This window comes from Notechis scutatus, chromosome 4, assembly GCF_049901735.1.
Source record: "Notechis scutatus isolate UNSWTSFEM ecotype Mainland chromosome 4, rNotScu1.2, whole genome shotgun sequence".
In the NCBI taxonomy this organism is placed as follows: domain Eukaryota; kingdom Metazoa; phylum Chordata; class Lepidosauria; order Squamata; family Elapidae; genus Notechis; species Notechis scutatus.
Window position 1 is genome coordinate 37,340,298 of NC_142012.1, and position 24,327 is coordinate 37,364,624.

At 35.1% G+C, this 24,327-nt stretch overlaps 1 protein-coding gene across 2 annotated transcripts in view; it reads left to right on the forward strand.

Moving 5' to 3' along the window:
* The window catches only part of ANKRD50 (ankyrin repeat domain 50), a 43,682-nt gene extending 22,001 nt beyond the window's left edge, over positions 1 to 21,681 (forward strand). For both annotated transcript variants that reach the window (XM_026667025.2, XM_026667026.2), the window contains exons 4-5: positions 12,221 to 15,771; positions 17,603 to 21,681. In XM_026667025.2, the coding sequence (XP_026522810.2) occupies positions 12,221 to 15,768 (3,548 nt within the window). In that variant the 3' untranslated portion in view covers positions 15,769 to 15,771; positions 17,603 to 21,681. The remainder of the gene's footprint in view (positions 1 to 12,220; positions 15,772 to 17,602) is intronic.
* Positions 21,682 to 24,327: the final 2,646 nt, after the last annotated feature.

Consider the following 24,327-nt stretch of genomic DNA (forward strand, 5'->3'; position numbering starts at 1 on the left):
TGTTTTCTGGCAGATAATATGTGATTGCTAAGCACATAGTCTGAGATCTGTTTCTGTGAAGGCAAGGAAAATAAGAGCATCAATAGAAAAGGACACTGACAACTGTCCAGCAGTAGAAGAGGAGATGGGGTGGGCTGCCCTTCAGAAGATAAGAAAAACTCTATTTGTCAATAGTCATACAAACATTATTGGAAGGTTTCAAATAATGCAATGATTCAGTGCAGAATGCTGGACATTAAAAAAAAGGCTGTATACCATAATGGTGGGAGGCACTAGTCAGAAAGCGGTACTTAACATCCAATACAGAATTGCTGACTATATAGATTTGTAAACAGCAAACTTTCTAGTCTTGGGTGTCTATAGCAATAGTAGTTATATACTGCTTTATAGTGCCTTACAACCCTCTCTAAGCGGTTTTACAGAGTCAGCATATTGCCCCCAACAATCTGGCTCCTCATTTTACCCACCTCGGAAGGATGGAAGGCTGAGTCAACCTTGAGCCTGGTGGGATTTGACTGCAAAATTGCAGGCAGCCAATAGTCAGCAGAAGTGGCCTGCAGTACTGCACACTAACCACTGCGCCACTGCGGCTCTCTATACACCGCTGCCATAATAAGCAGATAGAAGTAGATGCTAAGCTGGGAAATCAAATATTGCTTGGTTGAAAGAAATCTTATGGGATCAGAATCAAGATTAGATAACACTAGTGAAAAGATGTGGTCTGTTCAAAATATATACATATACCTTATAAAGAAGGAGGCAAAATTGCTCTGTATGTATAATAGCAATAGGCTTGTGAACAAATGTATACCCCCAAATATGAAAGCTTGTTGAAAACATCTGCTTAAAATTAAAAAGAAAAAGGAATAAAGCTGACACTATTGTAGAAATTTGCTGTTGGCTGCTTATCAAGCAAAGGAAGAGGACATTCAACGTTGATTTAGGCAATAGTAGTAAATGACATGCTCAAATGAGTCTGATATCTTCTGATACACTAACTAGTCTTAAGAAAGTCCAGTTTAATTCTTCTTCTACCAATTTCTTTTTTTCAAAATATGGAAAAAGAAATTATGGTGCCAATTATTTTAGATTTAATACCAATAAGCAGAAAATTACCACTGGATAGATAGAAGGAATTCAGCACTCTGTGAGAAAACAATATCAATGCATCACAGAATGGCTTGAAATCCAGAAGGATAAATAAATTGGTAAATGAGCTTCCAAAACCAGATTCTAAAAGCATATGTACAAACATTCCCTATTATAAGAAAACATGACAAAAGTTTTTAAGAGATGAACCGTATATTACATGTTATAATTAGAACCAGTTTAGTCCAGTGATGAAGTGAAATAAAATTTAAGTCCGGGTTCTGTCCAGACAGTGATGATCTTGGGCCAAACACATATACTCAGTCCTAGGAAGGAGATAACAGTAAACTATTTCTGAAATCCTGCTAAGCACACTGCAGGCAGTAGTTCAAGTGATCACCAGGAGTTAAACACACACACACACACACACACACACACAGAGAGAGAGAGAGAGAGAGAGAGAGAGAGAGAAGTAGGTCACAGATAAGTTGAGAAACAATACAAAAATAAATAAATTGACTCAAGATGTGATACAAAAGGAAAAATAAAAATTGGCAGTTTATTGTTATAGTAAAGGAGCCAGAAAATCCAAAACCCAGAATGAGATGAGGCTAATAAACACTAAAGTACTGAAACAACAAAGATCACCAAACTGAGATTAAAAGACAAAAAAAATAGCTGATTTTGAGAAAGAATTAGAACAAGCTGTGAACCATTGTTATGTAGAACAGATGTGGACTTGCTCTCCTTGGAAGATTAGTGATAATAGACTTTATTAAAGAACCAAACTTTAGGAACATATTTTCACTTTTGAAATTCTTACATACAACTCAATTTAAAAAAACAACAACTGTGCTATGAAGCATTCACTTTGTGGAATAGCATAGCATTCCACAAAGTGAATGCTTCATAGCACAGTAGCATCGTATATTTAAACTTTATTAAAAATGAAAAAAACCCACAATTTTGAGGTAATAAATGTTTGTAGACAACCATATGGACCAACTTTACATTGGAAAATTCCAAGTGACTTTCCTTACTTTAGTCTTGTATTCTAAATTCAATACCATTCTAAATTTAATACCATACTTGTCAGATTAAATTAGCTTTAGATCTGACATTTCTTCAGTAAGATTATTTGGACATAGTCTGTTCTCATCCATGCTGCTCCGAGAGTCCAGGATGGGTTTGACTCCTCCCTGTGATGTCATAGAGCTGAGTCTGCCTCTATATAAAAAGCTAGCCCTAAACTGGCTCCCTAGCTTTGACTCAGCTCCTTTGTCTTTGAGCTAGTGTCTTTGGAAGCAGTCAGAGTATTTTACCTTGCAAAGTAGCTAGGAAGGAAGAAGGAAGGAAAGCAGGGACCGTAGCGACTCAGAATGGTTTCTTTCGACGCCTCCCAGCTGTGTTTGCCTGACACAGCCATTTTAGCCTTATTTCTTTGCTCAGGGCTTGCAGAAGCCTAAAGAGCAATCAAAACTAAGTGGACTATTCTCCTGGGACCAGCGCACGTGCGAGTGGCCATTTTAAGAACATTTGGCCATAACGCATGTGGAGGTCGGCCATCTTTAATTTAATTTCAGGAACACCATTCCTGGAGTAATCTGTGGGCTGTTCCAGATCACCTGGCCCAGATAATAGGTGGCACATACCACAAGGGTTGCTCCTAGCACTTCTTGTGCCGTTCCTATTTCCAGCATAGAAGGAGACAGGGCTCAGGCAGAACTCTTGGGCCTAGAAGACCATGGCCCTCAGGCCCCAAAGAAATAGAGAAGGAGACAACGAGCTCATACCGCGCACAGAGAGGCTGCAGCAAAGATCAGGGCAAGGCGCTTGCACCCAAGAAAACCTCTAAGGCTGAACTCGGGGCTGAGAAGTGAAGGCACGCTGCTTTGGAAGACAGTTTGCCAAGACCCTGGAGCAGATGAGAGGGCGATTACAACAGGCTTCCCATTCAGGGAAATTACAAGTTTGCCCAGAGGTTGTTTCCAGGGAGGGGGAAGGTTGAACCTGGCACCTCCAGTCATCTCCAAACTTGGTCCTCTGAAAAAGTAGAGGAATAATTCTGTCCCCAAGGCAGAACTGGGCCCAACTTTAGACAGGCTCCTTGGAGTCTCCTTCAAAGGCAGATTATTCAGGGTGGCCACAGGCCTAGGCCTGAGGCAACCTTTACCCCTACTGCTGCAGGCCTGCGCCCAGATAACCCTCCCTCTGGCAGCAGGCCTAATGATATTAGAGACATGGTCTCTGGCTATTAGGCAAGGCCTAGGAGAAGGGTTTCAGCAGCTGCTTCTTCTTTTGGGGGAGGGCTTTATTTCCGGCCTACTCCCAAGGCATTCCCCCTCAACGGGGGGGGGGGGTATCCCAGACATCAAGAGTTTAGAGGCCCTTCTACCCAATCTGATTGGGGAGATTATGATGAGGGGGATTATATCAACCCCTCTGAGCACAGTCATTCCTCAGGGTCTGAAGAAGAAGAAGGAGAGATCAGGGACACTAATTTATCAGACAAAAGATTTCATCCTGAAATACCTGAGTAGTATTACATTTAGTTTTGTTGAGGGGGTATCGATCTTAACTTGAAATCAAATTAAGTGGCAGGGAAATGAAAGAATTATTCAAAAGGATAGCATTGAAACTTCGTTGTCCAGAGCTCACAAAAGCCCACAACCAGTAGAATCTCTGAAATATTGTGCCTTGAGAAAAATAAAACATATTTTTAAAATATGTAGTAGAAAACTGTAAGATCCCATTTTCCTTTATATTGTTAAGTATAAAGGATGACAGATGTGCCTCATGATGTCCTTGTCAGAATGTTTTGAGGAAAACCTATATGTATTTCAACCTAAACAGCTTAAGGAAAAAATGGTCCAAATCTACAGTCTACAGTTATATAATTGCTGAGGTGGATCTTGTGGCCTAGAGGCCACAAGAGCAAGTGTGTCACAGAGTACAGGCTTATTTTGCAAAGATAGTGATTGAACAGTACAGTACAGATTCTCAAACATTCCTATGGAAATGGAAATGCTTCCTATCAAAAATCTGCCAGGTTTCCACATACTCTCTTATCTTGAAGTAAATACTAAAATCAATTAAGATCCTTTGATTTTTTTCTTCTTCTTGATCTCTCCTTTGAACTTTTATTATTTCAGGTTAGTGACTGCATCCCAGGTTTAAATTAGGCTGAATTAGACTAAAATATGTTATCAGTAAATATGTTTGCTTGAAGAGCAAGGAATGCTGCTTAAATACACGTATTCAAGTTACACTAATGGATTCCATGGCATCTTGCTTCACTTAATTACTATTTGGGGCAAGTTGTACTTATTATTACAGATTATAGCAAATCTGTAGCACGGAGTTAATATATACAAATAAAAGGAAGCACTTCCCCAGAGAACTTTTCAAAATTTATCTTGTATTGTTATAGACTTCAACATTTAGGATTCCAAAGTATGCAGAGAGTCTGTATCAGATATTTGCATTTCTCCCAAGTCTGATGTGCAGATATGCAAGTTTTAAAGAACTGAATGTTTTCGTTTTCTGTTTCCACTGGAAATATTACTTAACAGTATCTGGATCAAGACTTCTATTAGTATCATGTTTTTATCATGAATTATTTATTTTTTAGAAAACAGGAAACTAAACTTGTGCAACTAAGGCAAATTCAATACTGCTAATTGGATTTTTAGCTCCTTTCACAAATGTGATATACATTCCACAAGAAAGCTACATCTTGTATGTTTCCCTGTATCTACTTGTCTTAACTTTTCTTGGAATATACTCTGTTAGCAAAATCTCTTCATATTCTTAAGTTACAATGAATATGTATTTAGTAGGGGGGGAAAAAATCACATATAGAGTATAATTGTGCAATAATACATAGCGTGCCATAACATGTTTATATGTGAGCTAGGGCTATGCTACACATACTGACAGGAAAAGAGTTTGAAGCAGACTTATTAAGCCTTCTGGATGATGCTTTAGCATAGCGGTACCCAACCTTTACGCTTTGGTAGACAGTGTGTGGGACAGGGCCTATGCCAAGCTGAGAGCCGGTGCTTGTGCAAGTTAAGCTGTACATGTGTATGTACCGGCAGCCGCTTATGCGGACTGGTTTCAAACAGGCCATGGACCAGTAGTGGGACAGGGGTTGGGGATCCCTGCTTTAGCACTTAAAGGACAGGTGTTTCATTCATGCCAATATATTTTGTGAAGAACTTCACACAAATTCATTTAAAATTATGAACTAAATTGAATATAAGTTTATACAAATTCAGTTTCCAGATCTCATGGAAATTTTAGCAGTGGCCTTTAACTTGTTTAAGCGCTGCAATTACATGTAGCATTTTAAAATACAAAAATAATTAATTTCTCAATTATAGTGTATATAGATACTCTTATGTTTGGGCTCTGATTACATTAGTACTGCAGAAAAAAATCTATATTCAAGTCTCTTCCATATACTTACTTGCAAGTTTGTGCATGTATATATGAGGAAGGGAGTTAAATATATACACAGACTTGAAATGTACAATTAAACCAGTTTTAACAAATAACAGATTTATTATTTACAAGTACTTGTACAACTGTGAGTAGTTTGGGGTTTGCCTTTTGTCCAATTAATGTTTAGTTAGTGATTATTAATTCTTTTTGAAAAGATAAATACAAAAAGCTAATATACCTAATACTATTAAAATCAACTTAGCTTGATGGTGAAAATTACTCATATTTATAACACTTCATCATTTAGATTACAAGTGTAAAATTGCACTGATTGAAGGACAAATATGAAGTATGTTAATGATGGAAAAGGCAAACACATTGAAGATAATAAAATGCATTGTTATAGCATAGTCTTGCTAATTTAATAGGAACAGCTGTGTTTTTGTGTGGTCAGATTTGTTATATCTCTAAAAGCTTTATGCCACAGTGAATTGTTAACCTCCAAGATACCAATTCTTGATATTAACATTTCTACCAGGTTAACAACCAAAATATCAGAGACCAAATGTTACTTTCAATATTCACAAGATACCAGAATCTACATTTGGCATGGATTTGTTGATATAATCAACAAATATATAATGAGCCCTGGTGGCGCAGTGGTTAGTGCAGTATTGCAGGCGAATTCTGCACACAGCCTGAACTTCAATCCTGACGGGCATCAAGGTTGACTCAGCCTTGCAAGTCTTTAAAATTACCCAGATTTGAGGGGGTAGGAGTGGCAATATGCAAATAATGCTTTTACATTGTAAACTGCCCAGATAGTGCTGTAAAATGCTATGGTGCAGTATATAACTTTCTATAATGGAACTGAATAATAAATTAAAGAAATCAGTTTTGGAGCTTCTATTTGGAAGAAGTTGATGCACTATAAGAAAAATCTGAACAATGCAAAGTTTGCATTGTCAAATAGATTTTTTTTTGGTCAAGCATTAATAAGCTACATCTTGCAATAGAATGTCTTTTCTCATGTTGTTTTGATCATTATTGTTAAAAAGATAATGTTATTTATCTCTTGTATGTGAATGTAGTTAATAAGCAGATATATTCAATAGAAATTGTCAGAACACTTCAAAAAGTAATGCTAAATTCAAAGCCATCATTTGAATGATACAAGAAAAAGAAAGAAAAGGTATGTATCCTGAGCTGTATGAGACTGAGCTGATAAAACAATTCTCTAGTAATATAAATAAACTTTATTTTAAGAAAGTTTCCAGACTGGTAAGGTGATGTGTGCTGAATTAGAATCCCTATATTGTACCAATTGATGACACTTATTAAGCATACTGTCAAATCCAAAGTATCATTAAATCCAAAGTATTATTAAAAAAGAAGAAATAATTTATAGTAAATATACAGGGAAATTTACAAAAATAAAATAAAAATATAGAACTAAAAATCAACAAAATGTTAAAAACACTAGTTTTTAAAATATTTCTCAGTTAATAGTGCTACTTGGAACTGAAATCTCCACCACTGAACAATGTGCTCATAAAGCACAACATCCTATGGCCATACCACTTCGTGGGTTTCAGTTGCTACTGTTAACTGAATTCCATAATGTCATTAAGTGTAACATCACATGATTATGTTCGCAATCTCTTGCCTGCTACCCCATTGAATTTGCTAGTAGGAAGCCAGCATTGAAAGTCACAAATGGAAATCATGTGACTGCAAGATGCTGCGGTATCGTAATTGCAAAGACCACTTGTTCTAGTTGTTCAGTGCCATAACTAATTTTAATAGTAACTGAATGAGTGGTCATTAACTGAGAACAATCTGGAGCATAATTATGTACATTTAGAACAATCTCAGACAATGCATCAAAGTGATCTAAAAGCCTTTTGAGGAACTGTGGCTTCAGCCAAAGTGAAGCTAATTGCTCATACCCAAGGCAGCTAATGCAACATACTAGAGTGTTAAAATTGAGAAGGTTCTTGTACCCATAAAGCCATATTAATGGCATCATAATAAAGCCTGCAATAGAGATTACAAAGACTGGATTTGTACAGAGAAAAAGAAGTACTGGAGACTACTCGAGTTCTAATAGCAATAAGCCATTTGTTTATGTGTTAGATTTTCTCTAGGATTTCAGGGTGATATCCAAGGCATATTCTCTCTTAATTTTCTACACAATAAGTGTCCTGTAAAGGAAGTTGAATGGAAAGATAGTTACTGATCCAAAGTCCTACAGTGAGCTTTCCTATGAAGGTAAATATTCTGAATATTAACCTGTAAGCTAGAACTGATTTGAAGCCAAAGTGAACATGCAAGCAGCACATGTAGCCTGGAATATCTTGCATGTTGCTTACTACCCATCTAAATCATTGTGAATTTAGATTCAAAAGCAGTTTCCTGTTGGTCATGCTGCAATAATTTCAATACAAATTTATTACATGAGAAATGATTTCACCCAATATAATGTTCACTAACTTATATTATTTTTCTGTTCTACTTTTAGCTACATCCAACTATCTATGGCAGATTTAAATTAAGCGTATGATTATACTGTGGTCTTGCAAAGCATTTCCTGAATACAGGCTGGTCAGGGCTTAGCCAAAGTTAAAACAATAGTGCTATGTTGAACAAATATTACTATTTCACAAATATAATGTATATTTGAAAGATGGAGTTGAGGGACATTTTATGAACTGAAAAAAAATGCATTCTCTTTTGATACAACTTTTATGTGACAGTCACTCTTATGATCTGATCTAAATCTGATTTAGATTTTGCTCATACATTCTTAAGAATTTATCAGTGACCATAAACCAAGCAATTTAACCAATTAGCATGTACTAGATGATCCATGGATGATTGTTCTATTTGCTAATTTCTTCTTTGACATTTTTGAAATGTTGAAGCTTTTGTGAAATAATAAATCATCAAACAGCTGTTTTATCAGCACCTGGTCTTAATTATTTTAACATCATTATGTTATACTAAAGGGCTATTGCTTTTTGCATAAATATCTGTAATTATGATTTTAATTACTCCCTACATCTATAACTTCTGATGAATGATCAGGATTAAGAATAAAATGCTACAAGCAATTTTTTGTGTATATGCAAAATAATTTTAACTACAATCTGTCCATATGAATTTCATAATACAAAATAAACTAGAGATTTTAGCCTGAATAAAAGAAAAATATAAAAGATGGCAAAGGTTGAACAATGCATCATTAAAGTTGGGAATAATTTAAATCAAACCTTGATTTCCAGGTTTACAAGCTTTATTTTTAGTATTCACAAGTTGTTCATTTCTAAAAAAAACCTAACTATTGCATAGATGCTCTTATGTCTTTGTAGTTGCATGACAATTAGGTGGTTATATTAGCAATTCTGTCTCAGCAGCTGCCTTTGAATTGATTAATTGAAATGTATTTTTTTTCCAATTAAATGAATAAAGGAGATTAAGTTCTCTGGACAGGACAGGAAAAAAAATCATGTGGTCCTTAGCAGTTTTTAAAAGTAGGTAAATACAACCTCAGATGAACAGCAACTTATAACATATTACACTATGTCATTATTTATTTTACAAAGAAAGCCAAATTGGAAAAGCCATATGTGAAAAATTAAGCACACCTTATGATTCAATAGTTTGTAGAACCACTTTTAGCAGCAAAAACGTGAAGTAAGCATTTTCTTTTTCAGCCATTCTGTTGTATATTTGCTTGTGTCTTAGGATCCTTCTTGTATGACCCATTAGCTTTCAGACAGATGGTCTCACATTTGACTCTAGAATATAGAGAAGTTCATATATAGAGGAGTTCAAGGTCAACTTAATGACTGCAAAGTGCAAAAGTCCTGTGGTTGCAAAACAAGCCCAAATTATTACCCCTCACCACCATGCTTGATGGTTGGTATTAAATGTTTTTGCTGATATACTGTGTTTGATTTTTGCCAAACATGGCACTATCAGGGGTGGGATTCTACCAGTTCGCACCTATTCGCTAGAACCAGTTGTTAACATTCTAAGCAGTTCAGAGAACAGGTTGTTAGAAGAAATTACTGGCCTAATCCTGTAAGGAAGGCAGGAAGGCAACATTCTGGTGTTGCTTACAGAAACTGCCTCTCCGTTAACCCTTATTACATTCTTGGCAGGACTAGACTTCCTGTGTCAGGAACTTCTCTGGAGTTTTTTTTCCCTCCTTTGCTGTGTGGAGTGACCATTCAAAGTTACAATGGCACTGAAAAAAGTGACATGACCATTTTTCACACTTACGACTGTTGGAGCATCCCCACAGTTGTGAGAGGCCAGGCAAGGAGATGCATGCCTCAATGTGATAACATGACCACCAAGCCATGTCCACCCAGTCACATGACCAAGCCACACCCACCAATTAAGCCACGCCCACAGAACCGGTTGTTAAAAAATTTGAATCCCGCTCCTGGGCACTATGCATTATGGCCAAACATACCCACTTTGGAGATGTCTATCCGAAGGACAGTGTTCCAGAAATCTTGTGATTTTGTTCATATAACTTTGTAAACCTGACCTGAACTGTCATGTTCTCTTTAGAAGGGGCTTTCTCCTGGCAACCTTTCCAAAACAAACTATAATTGTTCAGTCTTTTTCTAGTTATTCTGTCATGAATTTCAACATTTAATATGCTAACTGAAGCATCTAGATTCTAAGATGTAACTGTTGGATTGATTATTTATTTATTTCAATTGCTCTGAGCATTGCATGATCTGACCTTGGGGTGAATTTGCTAAGCTATCAATGGGTTTAATAAATGAATAAATAAATGTAAAATAAAATCAAAAGAACAATTGGTGGCAGAGGACATAATTATCAATGGGTTTATTATTTATTGTTATCTGAAAAATGTAAAACAGTAACAAAATTTACAGTATTGAACATTATTAGACTTATTTGAAACACAATTGTGTACATATAATGAATGTGTGATTGTTAAAATGTATACAGTTTTTTGAAATGTGAAACAGAAAAAGAACATATTAGGAATGTATGATAAAGTGGTTAAAAAGTTTGGCTATAGTAAAGCAGGTGGAGCAATGGAAAATAAATGGTTGAAAGGCATGAAATCACACTATGTTACAACCTTAAATACAATTTTTAAATGATATATCATTAGTATATATCAGGACAGAATTAGTCTATATTTTAAAAGGGCAGTTCAAATTCCTGTTGTAAATGTGAATAGGACACATTTTATCATATCTGGTGGACATGAAAAAAGCTAGAAAATTTTGTGTCCAAATACATACGTATAATGATTCAGAGAATGTTAATGATTATAATTTAACTGAAGCCAGAACATCTTCATTTGGGATAATGGATAAAGCAGTTAGAAATTAAGTTATAGAAAATTGTTTTTATATATGTTAACTGAAATGAGATTATTGTTACGGACAAAGATGGAAAGATTTGGCAATGCTTATGATAGAGGAATGATTGGTAAAGTGAAATGATTTGTTTGATTACAATGTTTATTCATGACTGAAAACCCTTATAGAGTCAATATGTAAAAAAATGAGTATGATTTTGATTAGATAGGATAGATTATAGAAAGAAAAGAGTCATGATATAACTTTAGATAGGGAGATCGAGTTAAAATTGTACCTAATAATTGATAAAGCAAGATTGAAAGCTATTTTTTATATCTTTTTTCTTTCTTTTCTATCTTTTACTGGTATTTTTCTTTTTGCATCTTTAGTTATTTTTCTTCCATTTTTCATTTTTCTCTTTTCCCCCCTATTTTTCTTCGTATTAGTCTTATTCTTGTGTTTAATATTTTCCAATTAATAAATTAATTTATGTATTAATAAACATTTTCAAGGGGAAACAGAATGCTCACTTTGCATTCTCAAAATCCTTATTTCTGCTTCATCCTTTTGACTAGGTAGAGCTAATGACATTTTCATCTGAATTTCCCCATTTTTTTCATATTCCTAATGAAATGGAGTTGTCTGTTCTCTTAAGAAAAGTAAAAGACTTTAAATTACATTTTGATAGTTACAAAATTAATTTTGTGAATATCTGACTTGAAAAAAGTCATAATATTATAGAAATGGAAATGGCAAATCATGGTTAATAATCTTGCAAATGGAATAAACTATTTGTGATACAGCAAATTTCAAAACTCAGTTTGTGAATTAGTTATCATATTGCAAGTTTATAGATTGTGAGTATATAATCTTGCTTTAAAATATTAAAAATTGTAGGTTTAAACAAGAAACATGTCCTGTGTTAAAGAAGCCTTCATTGTGCAATTAAGTAGTTTATGAAATATTAGATACATTTGAACTAGTGTCGCATGTAAGTAGCAATAGCAATACCAATTTATATAAACTTATATACCACTTTACAGTGCTTTACAGTCTCTAAGCGGTTTACAGAGTCCGTATATTGCCCCCAACAATTTGGGTCCTCATTTTACCTACCTCGGAAGGATGGAAGGCTGGGTCAACCTTGAGCCTGGTGAGATTTGAACTACCAAATTGCAGGCAGCAGAAGTAGCCTGCAGTATTGTACTCTAACCATTACGCTACCATGGCTCATAAGTAAATTGAACATTTCTAACAGAATAAATAAAATTTGTTTGAAATTAATCTTATGAAATGCTTACCTTTTTGTCTCTCTTATTTTTGTCTAGGCTTTCGAAAAATAAGTCTTGATGACCTCAGAAAGGCATACATTGTGAAAGATGTCCAACAATATATTCTCCATCGCTTGGATCAAGAAGAAGCCCTAAGACAACATCTCACAAAAGAAACTGCAGAAATGTTGAATCAGCTCCACATTAAAAGCAGTGGTTGCTTTCTGTACCTTGAGCGTGTCCTAGATGGAGTAGTAGAAAATTTCATTATGCTAAGAGAAATTCGTGATATCCCTGGAACATTAAATGGACTCTATCTTTGGCTTTGTCAGAGACTTTTTGTGAGAAAACAGTTTGCAAAAGTCCAACCTATTCTGAATGTAATCCTTGCTGCTTGCAGACCACTCACAACAACTGAATTGTTCCATGCAGTGTGGACCAAAAATATGGCATTGTCTATAGAGGATTTCCAGCGCAAACTAGATGTTCTATCAAAAGTTCTTGTTGATGGTCTGGGAAACACAAAGATCCTTTTTCACTATAGTTTTGCAGAATGGTTGCTGGATGTAAAACATTGTACACAAAAATATTTATGCAATGCAGCAGAGGGACACCGAATGCTAGCAATGAGTTACACATGTCGAGCCAAGGATTTAGCACCATTAGAAGCACAAGAATTTGCTTTGCATTTAATAGATTCAAATTTACAACTGGAAACTTCTGAGTTAGCTCTATGGATGATCTGGAATGGTACTCCTGTTAAAGATTCTTTGTTGACGTTGATCCCCAAAGAGCAGGAAGTTTTACAATTGCTAGTAAAAGCTGGCGCTCATGTTAATAGTGAAGATGATCGGACATCTTGCATTGTGCGACAAGCATTAGAAAGAGAAGATTCTATTAGAACTTTATTGGATAATGGTGCTTCAATAAATCAGTGTGATTCAAATGGAAGAACATTGCTAGCCAATGCTGCCTACAGTGGTAATCTTGATGTAGTGAATTTATTAGTTTCTAGAGGAGCAGATTTCGAAATTGAAGATACTCTTGGGCAGACAGCACTTACTTTAGCTGCTCGGCAAGGACACACCAAAGTTGTAAATTGTCTGATTGGATGTGGCGCTAATATAAATCATACTGACCATGATGGATGGACAGCATTGCGATCTGCAGCTTGGGGTGGACATACTGAGGTTGTTTCTGCACTTCTGTATGCTGGTGTAAAAGTGGACTGCGCAGATGCTGACAGTCGAACAGCTTTGAGAGCAGCAGCCTGGGGAGGACATGAAGATATTGTACTGAATCTGTTACAACATGGAGCTGAGGTGAACAAAGCAGATAATGAAGGGAGAACTGCTTTAATTGCTGCAGCATACATGGGGCATAGAGAAATTGTAGAGCATCTTCTAGACCATGGTGCAGAGGTAAATCATGAGGATGTGGATGGGAGGACTGCTCTCTCAGTTGCTGCTCTTTGTGTTCCTGCTAGTAAGGGACATGCTTCTGTTGTGAGCCTTTTAATAGACAGGGGAGCTGAGGTGGATCATTGTGACAAAGATGGAATGACTCCCCTGCTGGTAGCAGCCTATGAAGGGCATGTAGATGTTGTTGATTTGCTTCTGGAAGGTGGAGCAGATGTAGATCATACTGACAACAATGGCCGCACCCCTCTTCTTGCTGCAGCATCAATGGGTCATGCTTCAGTTGTAAATACTTTATTATTTTGGGGAGCAGCTGTGGATAGCATTGATAGTGAAGGACGGACAGTTCTTAGCATAGCATCTGCTCAAGGTAATGTTGAAGTAGTACGGACTCTTCTAGATAGAGGATTAGATGAAAACCATAGGGATGATGCAGGATGGACACCTTTGCATATGGCTGCTTTTGAAGGTCACAGATTAATATGTGAAGCACTTATAGAACAAGGTGCTCGGACTAATGAAATTGATAATGATGGACGTATACCATTCATATTAGCAGCCCAGGAGGGCCACTATGACTGTGTGCAGACTTTACTGGAAAATAAATCTAATATTGATCATAGAGGCTATGATGGGAGAAATGCACTTCGTGTTGCTGCTTTAGAAGGGCACAGAGATATAGTTGAACTACTTTTCAGTCATGGAACTGATGTGAATTATAAAGATGCTGATAGCCGACCAACACTTTACATCCTGGCCTTAGAGAACCAGCTATCAATGGCTGAGTATTTCTTAGAAAATGGTGCAAATGTAGAAGCAAGTGATGCTGAAGGAAGGACGGCACTTCACGTTTCCTGCTGGCAGGGCCACTTGGAGATGGTACAGATGCTGATAACATACCATGCTGATGTAAATGCATCAGATAATGAGAAACGGTCAGCTTTACAGTCGGCAGCATGGCAGGGTCATGTCAAAGTAGTTCAGCTTTTGATTGAGCATGGGTCCTTAGTTGATCATACATGCAATCAAGGTGCTACTGCCCTCTGCATTGCGGCCCAAGAAGGACATATTGATGTGGTGCAGATATTGCTGGAAAATAGTGCTGATCCAAATCATGCAGATCAGTTTGGGCGTACAGCGATGCGTGTTGCTGCAAAGAACGGGCACACACCAATAATTAAACTACTGGAAAAATATGGTGCTTCTAGTTTAAATGGATGCACTCCTTCCCCAATCCATACAATGGAACAAAAACCTTTGCAATCAGTACCTTCAAAAATGCAATCCTTAACTATAAAATCAAACAGTTCAGGGAGCACTGGTGGAGGTGATGTACAAGCTGCTTTCCGTGGTTTGTCAAATGGCCCAACTCATGCTTTTAGTTCTCCCTCTGAATCCCCTGATTCAACAGTTGACCGACAGAAGTCCTCTTTATCTAATAATTCACTGAAAAGTTCAAAAAACTCTTCTCTTCGTACAACGTCATCGACAGCAACTGCCCAAACAGTACCTATTGATAGTTTCCACAATATGTCCTTTACAGAACAAATACAGCAGCATTCCCTGCCCCGCAGTAGAAGTAGGCAGTCCATTGTTTCACCTTCTTCCACCACTCATTCCTTAAGCCAGAATCATAGTTCGCCAAATAGTGAATTTGAATGGAGCCAAGTGAAACCCAACCTAAAATCAACAAAACCAAACAAAACAGGGAAAACTGAAAACTCCAACAAATCCGGGTCTGCTGGGAAAAAAGTAAAGCAAACCCCTTCCTCACAACCAAAAGTTTTAGAATATGAAATGACTCAGTTTGATAAGCAGATATCCGTTGCCAAATGTGGCACTACTGTGCCTCTTAAAAATATGCCTACTGACACACAGTGCAAAATTTTAGTCCCTTCAGCCCAGCAAGAAGTTTGCCGGTCCCAACAACAGTTCCTGATCCATCAACAAAGTGGAGAGCAAAAAAAGAGAAATGGAATAATGACAAATCCAAAGTACCATCTTCAAAGCAATCAGGTTTTTCTTGGTAGAGTATCTGTTCCACGAACAGTCCAGGATCGAGGGCATCAGGAAGTTTTAGAAGGCTATCCATCTGCAGAAACAGAATTTAGCCTTAAACAAGCCTTAAAGCTTCAAATTGAGGGAAATGACCCAAGCTTCAGTTACAAGAAAGAAACACCATTGTAAAAGGTGAGCAACTTTTAGAATTGTGCTATTCAAAAAGTTCTTAGGCATTATGGCAAAAATGAGAACTTGTGATTTTCCATTGAACAATAGCTTATATACCATATAACTGTTAAATGGCCAGAGGCATTTTTATGGGATCTTGAGACAATTTCTGCTTGCCACAGCCCTTCATTAGCCAAAAATGGTGAATTTATGGATGACCTATCAAAATAACTCTAATGCTTTGACAAAAATTAAACTCAAAACTTTAAATGAGATCATTTTGCTTCTTTAAATGAGATCATGTTGCTTCTTTAGATTAAGTGTGTTTATAACTGTCAGATGCTTTGATTAATTTTCCTCTAATTATTTAGAAAGTAGCTTCATGATTACATTAATATGAGATACCCAATTTTCTTTTGTTTTAAATGTCACTGAATTATTTTTCAGATTTTGGTCCTAAAATAAATTATAAAATAATTAGTTGAAACCATGCAAGTAGCAAAAAGTAGTACAAATTAGCATGGATTTATTATAACATTTCCCAAACTAATCTCTCTTTTTATTTTTAAGTAGCCATTAATCCATAGTTGAATGAAATGCTATGAACTTTGATACCAGTATGATAGTTTTCATGGTCTCTTATTGTTTGGTTAGGAAATTAATTTAAAAAAAGACTAAAGGATATATTTTGGTGAAGGTCCAGATAATTGAAAGGATTGCATTATAGTAGAATAGCCATGCATTTTTCTGTAACAAAAAATTCAAATAAGATAGCCTTAGTTCTGATAATACTGATTATAGTATTTAGTACTGATAATACTGATTATCTCAGTATTATACTGATAATACTGATAATGATTTATTGAAGAGATGGGGGGAAACTGCAAAAACATTGCAATAGTTTTTTAATGCAATTTTGTGGCCACAGTATTATCTGACATATAAAGCTGGATAGAATCACAGAACCAGGAGAGACATTGAAGGTCCCATAATATAAGTTTTGTGCAAACTTGGCCATATATATATATCATAGAAATACATATATATATATATATATATATATATATATATATATATATATATATATATATATATATATATATATATATATATATATATAATGAAGCCTATTAAAAAGATCATTTTAGAAACATCATTTGCTAATATGAGAAATCGGTAATCTTATACATGCTTACTATATGAAAGGAATTCTATAATTAATATTTTTTCCATACATATTGTTTTTAAAATATTGTAAATTGGCCTTGTGTGTAGCCTATGCAATCTTGTCTCATACCTAAAATATTACAAAACCATAAGAATTCAGTGACCTAATTAAATTCAAGAAGTAGGGAGTATGCCATTTTAAGTTACAAAAGCTTTCAATTTTGTTAGAAGTAATGGCAAGTCACAAGTTACATGTTAAATATTAATATGATCTTGTCAAAATAGAATTGCCATATTATCCTATCACCAGTACCATAATATTTGTATCATGTACCTGTATCACCATATTCTGTTTCTTAGTTTCTATGAGTAGCATTCAGTGCTTGGGGGAGGGGTTTAAACCCCAATGCCACTAAAATAGGAGAAAGATGATCCTAAGTGTTCACAACAAGTTTGACATGACAATGTTAGAGATAGTAGACCTCACTATAATGTATTGATCAAAATATGGATTTGATTTCAGACAAGCCATTTTAAATATACTCAAAATTCAATGATAAACTGTTACGATTTTTAGTCATTGCATTTGTAGATCATTGAAGACATTGTAAATAGTTCAGTTATTAATAGAATTGAGATTTTTGAGGCAGAATGTAAATTTTCATTTTATTTTTTGGTTTTTTAGGCAGTTTTCATAACACCAGGAACAAAAAGAAGAGGTTATCAAGAATGGTTTGTCAGTAGACTGGATAAAAGCATTTCTTGCTCATTAAACTACATTGAAAATTCTGAATGTGATCACTACAGCACAGTTACCTTGATTACTGTAATGTGCCTAAAAGTTAAGGCTGCCTTCTTAATGTAACTTTCTGTGCTTTAGAAATTGTATTTTGTGTACTTTATACTTAATACATAGAATAAGCACTTTCTTCCTTAATAAACGGAACAAGATAATGCCATATATTCCATACACAACTGAAAAGTTTTAAGAATTAGAAATGTAAGCTCCTTTGCACGAAGGCATCATCAGGGCCATGGTGGCTTGTGCTGAAAGGCATTGCCTTATGTATTTTATTTTAATGTGGCAAAAAATCTGCTTGCTTTCTGTTGGAAAGATAAGCAGTATCTTTGGCTACCTAAAAAAAAGGAAACAACCTCACTTCACAAATATATACATAAATTTGGTTATTTTTTTTAATAAGCCTTTTAAACACCGGTTGAATATCATTTTTTTCTGTTTTATGCTTGCACCAACAGCTTTGCAGCATGTGATTCCTAGTTAGATTTTATGCTTTCATAAGACCTCTTATATTTTTTTACTGCAGGTTCACATATACTCATACAAAAGACTGCAATTATCTCAAAGGGTGCAATTTGCACGTAGAAGAGAATTATGTGAACTGTCACAGCCACAATGCTAATTGCCTTTGAGGGTTCTTTGCTTTCCAGGGACTGGGCACATCACAGCATAGTAAATCTGTACGCAATGCTTTATTATAGCACCTACTTTCTTCAACAAGTCTATTGCTGTGGGACAATTCTGCCCCTCTCGAATTTGGAAGTTGCTGTTGCCATGTAAATACATCTTTAATATTCAATATTTTGTTCTCAAAACCTTTCCATTTTCAATTCAGACAAAGTCTCCAAGTGGCACTCAATCTTATCCTTCTTCCAAAAGTTTTTACATTGGTTGGGATGAAGTGCTACTTCCATGCAGTTGTTCCTTTTCTGGTTGCTACCATACTTCCAGAAAAGCTTTAGGCTGGATTCCCACCAGCACAATGCTGGTCACTTTAGCTTGTGGCCCTGGCGGTTGAATGATAATCCTCTTGCCTGCTTGTAATAGCTGCCAGTCTCCAGATATCCTCCATTTTTCTATCTTTATATCACCTTCCTAAACATTCTGTCTTAGCATTTGCTTTTGTAAACTAAGATTGGTGTGAGGCTGCCTCTGGACATTGCCATATCCTTGAAAATGCCTGGGTGTGGCTATATTAGCCAGGAAGGCGAAACACTGGTGTGGAGGCTTGTGAGAAAATTTGTGAGTGAATGAATAAATGCTTTCAGGTTTCAGACTCTGTAAACTTTTACAGCCCTCTGAGAAAAAACATGAGCTTGTGCTGAGCCTCGAGGAAATGGGGTGGGAAGTATATTTGCCTGGTTGCAGCTACTTTTCCTCAAGCACAGACAACAGCTTCACTTCCTCACAATATTGTAGCCATAATAATAGTGATGATTTCCCTCCAAAAACACTACAATTTCAAGTGTTACTGTTTGGTCATGTGGCTATATCTGGGTATGGCTGGTTCACATTTTAGTTTCTCAAAAAAACTGTACATACATAGTAAAGTCATCTTAAATACATAATACCAAGCAATATGAGGTAGTTTTCTGTTCATCTTAAATTGTATTTCCATGGGTATATTTCCCTATAATCAGATGCTTCTCACAAATTGTCAAAAAAACAACGCTAAATTGTCGTAGTAGATACAAGTCATTAAACTTGTTCTTGTCACTTGTTTTGAACAGCATTGGTGTTTGAAACCAGGCCTCATTTAATTGACTTAAGTCAGGTTATATCTGTGTTCACGTTGCCTTTTTCCTCTTTGAAAGGCTAACAGAAGTCCGTCAGCTCAACTTGCTGCTTCAGATTTTTCTGTGGAAGAGACACAGTCTTGTGGTAGTGCAGCTGTTATAATATATGAAGGCTCTTGTTCAATCCTTCAATCCCAGTTAAATCATGTGAAACAAACAAGACATCTCTATTGCACTGAACTATATTGCATTGACAATTTAGTGATCTCCATTTGTCTCCCTGAAACAAATGGATAACATATTCCAAAACAAATGAAAATGTCTGGTGTCTATTTTGGTGTTAAGTAGACATCAAATGTTAACCCACATAAAGCAATTTAATATACTGAAAAATGAAATGATTAGAAGAGTTGACAATCCTAACCCCAGATACCTGTCTGCATATATTTAAAACAGTAAGAATGGCTTATTTGTTTCGCTTTTTGTTTTGTGTGTGGCCCCAATATAAATTTCTCTTTTCAGGTTTTAGTTTTGGCACCTATTTTTATTATTATTAGATTGGGGGTAAATGGTAAACTTCAACAATATTTTTCCAGTAAGTAGCTGGATTGTACCACTTGATTCACACTTTCAGATATATTTTAAAAACTCTATAGCTCTAAATATCAAAGAAAAATTTATTAAGTTGCAGTCTTTATCTGTTGATATAAAATCCTGTCCATGCTACTCTGTCCATCTCTTGTGTGACCAAAAAGCAACTCAGGATAGAAAGAACGAGCTTCATTCTTCATGGTAACTTATGGCAGGAAATTCATGTTTTTCCCATTGGTATGTTACCAAGTGTCACTGCTTTATTTATCCCAACATGACTGCTTATGGAATAAATTATAGGTCAACTATGGGGATTTGTGCCATAAGATCAAAATTTATGGCAAAGGCTTGTCAGTAGGAAGTCTCTCCTGGCTAATGAGAATATTGCAATGAAAAAGATGCATGGTTGTATGTATTGAGAGCATAAAAGATACATGTGATGTAAACAGAAATTCATACTCATGAAAATCTTCTCTAGTACTTCTAGTACTGGTTATTTGCAAAACAATTCAAAACTGCAGCCCTTATTTCTTATTAACATTTTACTCTAAAAATATTCTTAAAGATTGTTGTCTTTCTTATCTCAGTTAGTGCTGAGATTGTATTTATTGGACTTGTTTTATCCTAGTATGTATTTGTGACTTGATAATTACATTTATGGCCATACTCACAACAAGGCTACATGTTGCAGAAGCCTTTGGATTTTCACCAGAATAATGTAATCATTTGAAGGAGCTGGGATAAGGCAAAGAATATCTCCTAAGCATGCTAATCAATTAAAAAGTTAAGAAGGAAAGTGCTTTCTGATAATACATTGGGATAAGTTCCTGCATATTTTCAGAACTTTGTTGGAATACAGCATGCCTGCCCTTATTATAAATCTGTCCATTTGACAAGAGTGTGAGACTCTTTCACATTGCTTTAATATATGATTTTAATATATTGACTTTTGTGGCCTCTTTCCAATAAAGGTAAACATTGTTTATCTGAAAATAACAATTCTATGCTTTATTACCATTGTTAAGTTCTTGGGTGTGTTCAGTTCTGTTAAGCCATGATTTGATGGGGCTGATCAGCTATAATTTAATATAATTCAAGATTCCTGGGTTCTGTTTCCCCATCAACAAAACTCTGCCTCATTTTACAATCTTTTCCACCCCTACAATTCACTGGCTAAAGTCATTCCCAGATGAACTAAATTTTCACCCTTTGGGGTTTTAGAAAGTGAATTTTAATATCTGCAGCACAAGTGACCTCAGTAGGTATTCTTAAGAGGAAGCAAATAGTTAATTTATCGTTCAAAATGTTGACATGTTAAGGTAAAACAGTGCCATATAGGTCTTGTTATAATCAGTATTGGAAATGGCTTTGCTTTTACTTAAAGCATCCTTTCCTCTTGTCACCTGTGCTGCTATGCAAATGTCTATTAATGCTTGATATCCTCCATTGGAACTGTTCAAATAACATGGTGCAGTTGAAACTTTTTTTTCCTGGACTGTTTGTAAATAGCCTAAAATGTACATTGAATTTCACATTGTAAAATTTTTATTTTATTTCTTGTATTATATTAAGCGAAAGTCCTTATGTATATGAAAGTGCATAATAAATATATTTGCTTTTCAGCAGATAGTTGTTTTATATTTGTTTGCTATTGTCCCTTCTCTGAAAAATCAAAGCCTAACTATATTAATGCAATGTTGGATGTGACTATATCAAATGTTTCATTTCTTCTTGTTTTTTATCCTAATTTTGTAATAGTACTAAGCCTGATTTTGGATATGCATGATGGCTTGGAATACAATATGTGATAAAAGGTAAAGCATTAGGTTGGAAGGTTTCCAAATGTTGTGAAATAGCTAAAACTATGCACGTTTAGCCACAATAAACTATATAGAAAATATAGTATCAGAAATAATTGCACTAATATGGTGGGAACATGTGTAACATTACTTTAAAAGAGAAAAATACTGCTAATTGGAGCTAATTTGAAACAGTGATCCTTACTAGAGGAATGTTTGTCCAAACAGCAGCCATCTTCCAGCTTTAAGTTAGACTAAATTAAATCCATTTGGTTTGACTCAAACTAGCTTATCCTTGGAATGGACCTATCAAAAATCAGAAAAAGTTTTGAAATGTATTTCACACAAATCATGATACTAATAACTGTGCAGTATTATATCTAATATTTTGAATGACCTGTCATTATTGATTAAAACCAGGAAATGAAATAATATGGGAAGTGGATAGGCAATTGACCTCGAATTATTTTCCTTTGTAATAGTTCAACTTGTGGATTGTACTACAACTAATTGGCATAGTAAATGATGGGAAATTTTATAACTCCTGTAGAAATGTCAGTAAATATTTGATGTGTGTGTATGTGTTGTAACCCTTCAATACTGGAAAGCATATGCAGGAATAAGATACATTCTAAAATAATTTGTTCCTGTCCCTATATTTTTATCAGTTTCTGATGGGATTTGTAGAATGCAAGTATATCTTGATATTTTACACTGATACCATTTGGTCTAGTTTTGTCAAATCTGTGCATTATTTGTATATATCTGTGCAGTTATATGAAACATTTTAGACATCTTTAATCTTATGTTTCAGTCAATCCCTAAAGGAACAGTTCAAAGAAATTTTACATTGTACAAAATTAGATATATCTTTTTACAAATTAGAATCCATGTGTAATGTGTAGGTACAATTGTTTACAGATTCAAAATAATAAAACAGTAAATATGGCAGATGTAGAAACTAAGATCAGTACTTCCAGTCAGTACTTTTTAACGCTGCTACGGTAGCAAAAATAACAGCTTAAAATTTTCTGTGGCCAACTAAATAGCCAACCTCTTTCATTCACTTGAAAACTAAAGAAACACTTTAGAATGCATTAAATCTATTTAGATCTGCAAAACTGAACTCATTGATTACAAATGACCTGCTGAAAAGTTTAGCTGACAGTGAAGTTGTTTGCAGACCACTGTACAATGCTGCTTGTGCCCAGCACAGAGAAGATGCCAGGAAAAAAACCTTTCCTGTTCTCACCCCGCTCCATCAAAGAAACTTGATAAGACTGAAACATCTGAGAGCAAAACAAAGTACTTTAGACTAATGAAACAAAATGCAACTATTTAGCAACAACCACATATTACAGTTAATAGGGGGAGGAAAGTATTGAAAAAATGCCAACCATTAATTACAAGAGTGGGGTTATCAGGGCTTGGACTGAGTAATATCCAGAGAGAAAATGTTGCGTGAGTCTAAAGAATAATAGATTCAAATATTAACTTACTTTAGCAGTTAAGAAACCAAAGCTAACAAAAGATTGGGATGTCAGCAAGATAACAGTCTGAAACATACATCCCAATTAACTATAAAATACTTAATAGAATTCCTTGAAAAAAATTATATTTAAAACCTGGAAGAAATCTAAAATATGCAATATATATAAAGCACCCAAGAATGGTTCTGAGGTTGAATAATTTAAAAGAGAAAGGAAGGGATAAGATCGAAAAGTAAGAATAGAAAGACTCCTGAGAAGAATACTAAAAATCTACAGGAAAATTTGAAAACACTTTATTTCTGCCAAAAGGTGTCTCCCACAGTGGGTGTGTTTCATTTTATTGGAAGTGTCCAAACTTCAATATATTACATGTTCACTGTTTTTTTTATTCTCTAAACATTTGAACAACATTAATATGTTAGCATTCAAATTTGCAAGAAAATGTCATTTATCTTTGGACCATCAAGGTGTCATGTCCTTTTCAGTTAGGAATTCATTGACTAAACCTTTTCTATATAATTATGTTATACTTTATGGTATTTAATTAAAGTGTGAATGAGAGAGAGTGCATGCCTAGACAGATAAAATATATTTATACAAAGAGATAAAGTGTGATAACTATTTCCTTCCTTCTGTCCATCAGTTTATCCATAGTATAAACAGCTGCTGAATGCTATTCTCTTGGATTTTGGGGGGAGTGGAATTTGCAACTATTATTACAAAAAAGCTGTTTATAAATACAAGAGTAGGAGTTTGACGTTAATCTTGGGTTTGGTCATTCTAATAATTTTGGGTGTTAAAATTATGAACAGCTTTCAAAACACTTATTGCTATAGAGCATGCAATAAATATTCTAAATATATATTAATGAATAAATAATCCTGTTACTTGTCACAGAACTTCTAAAATGCTATCAGTTATCTATAATTACTGATATGTTATTATCCCTTTCTTTTTTCTATAAAACCATATCCAAATTTCTTAAATTATGACTC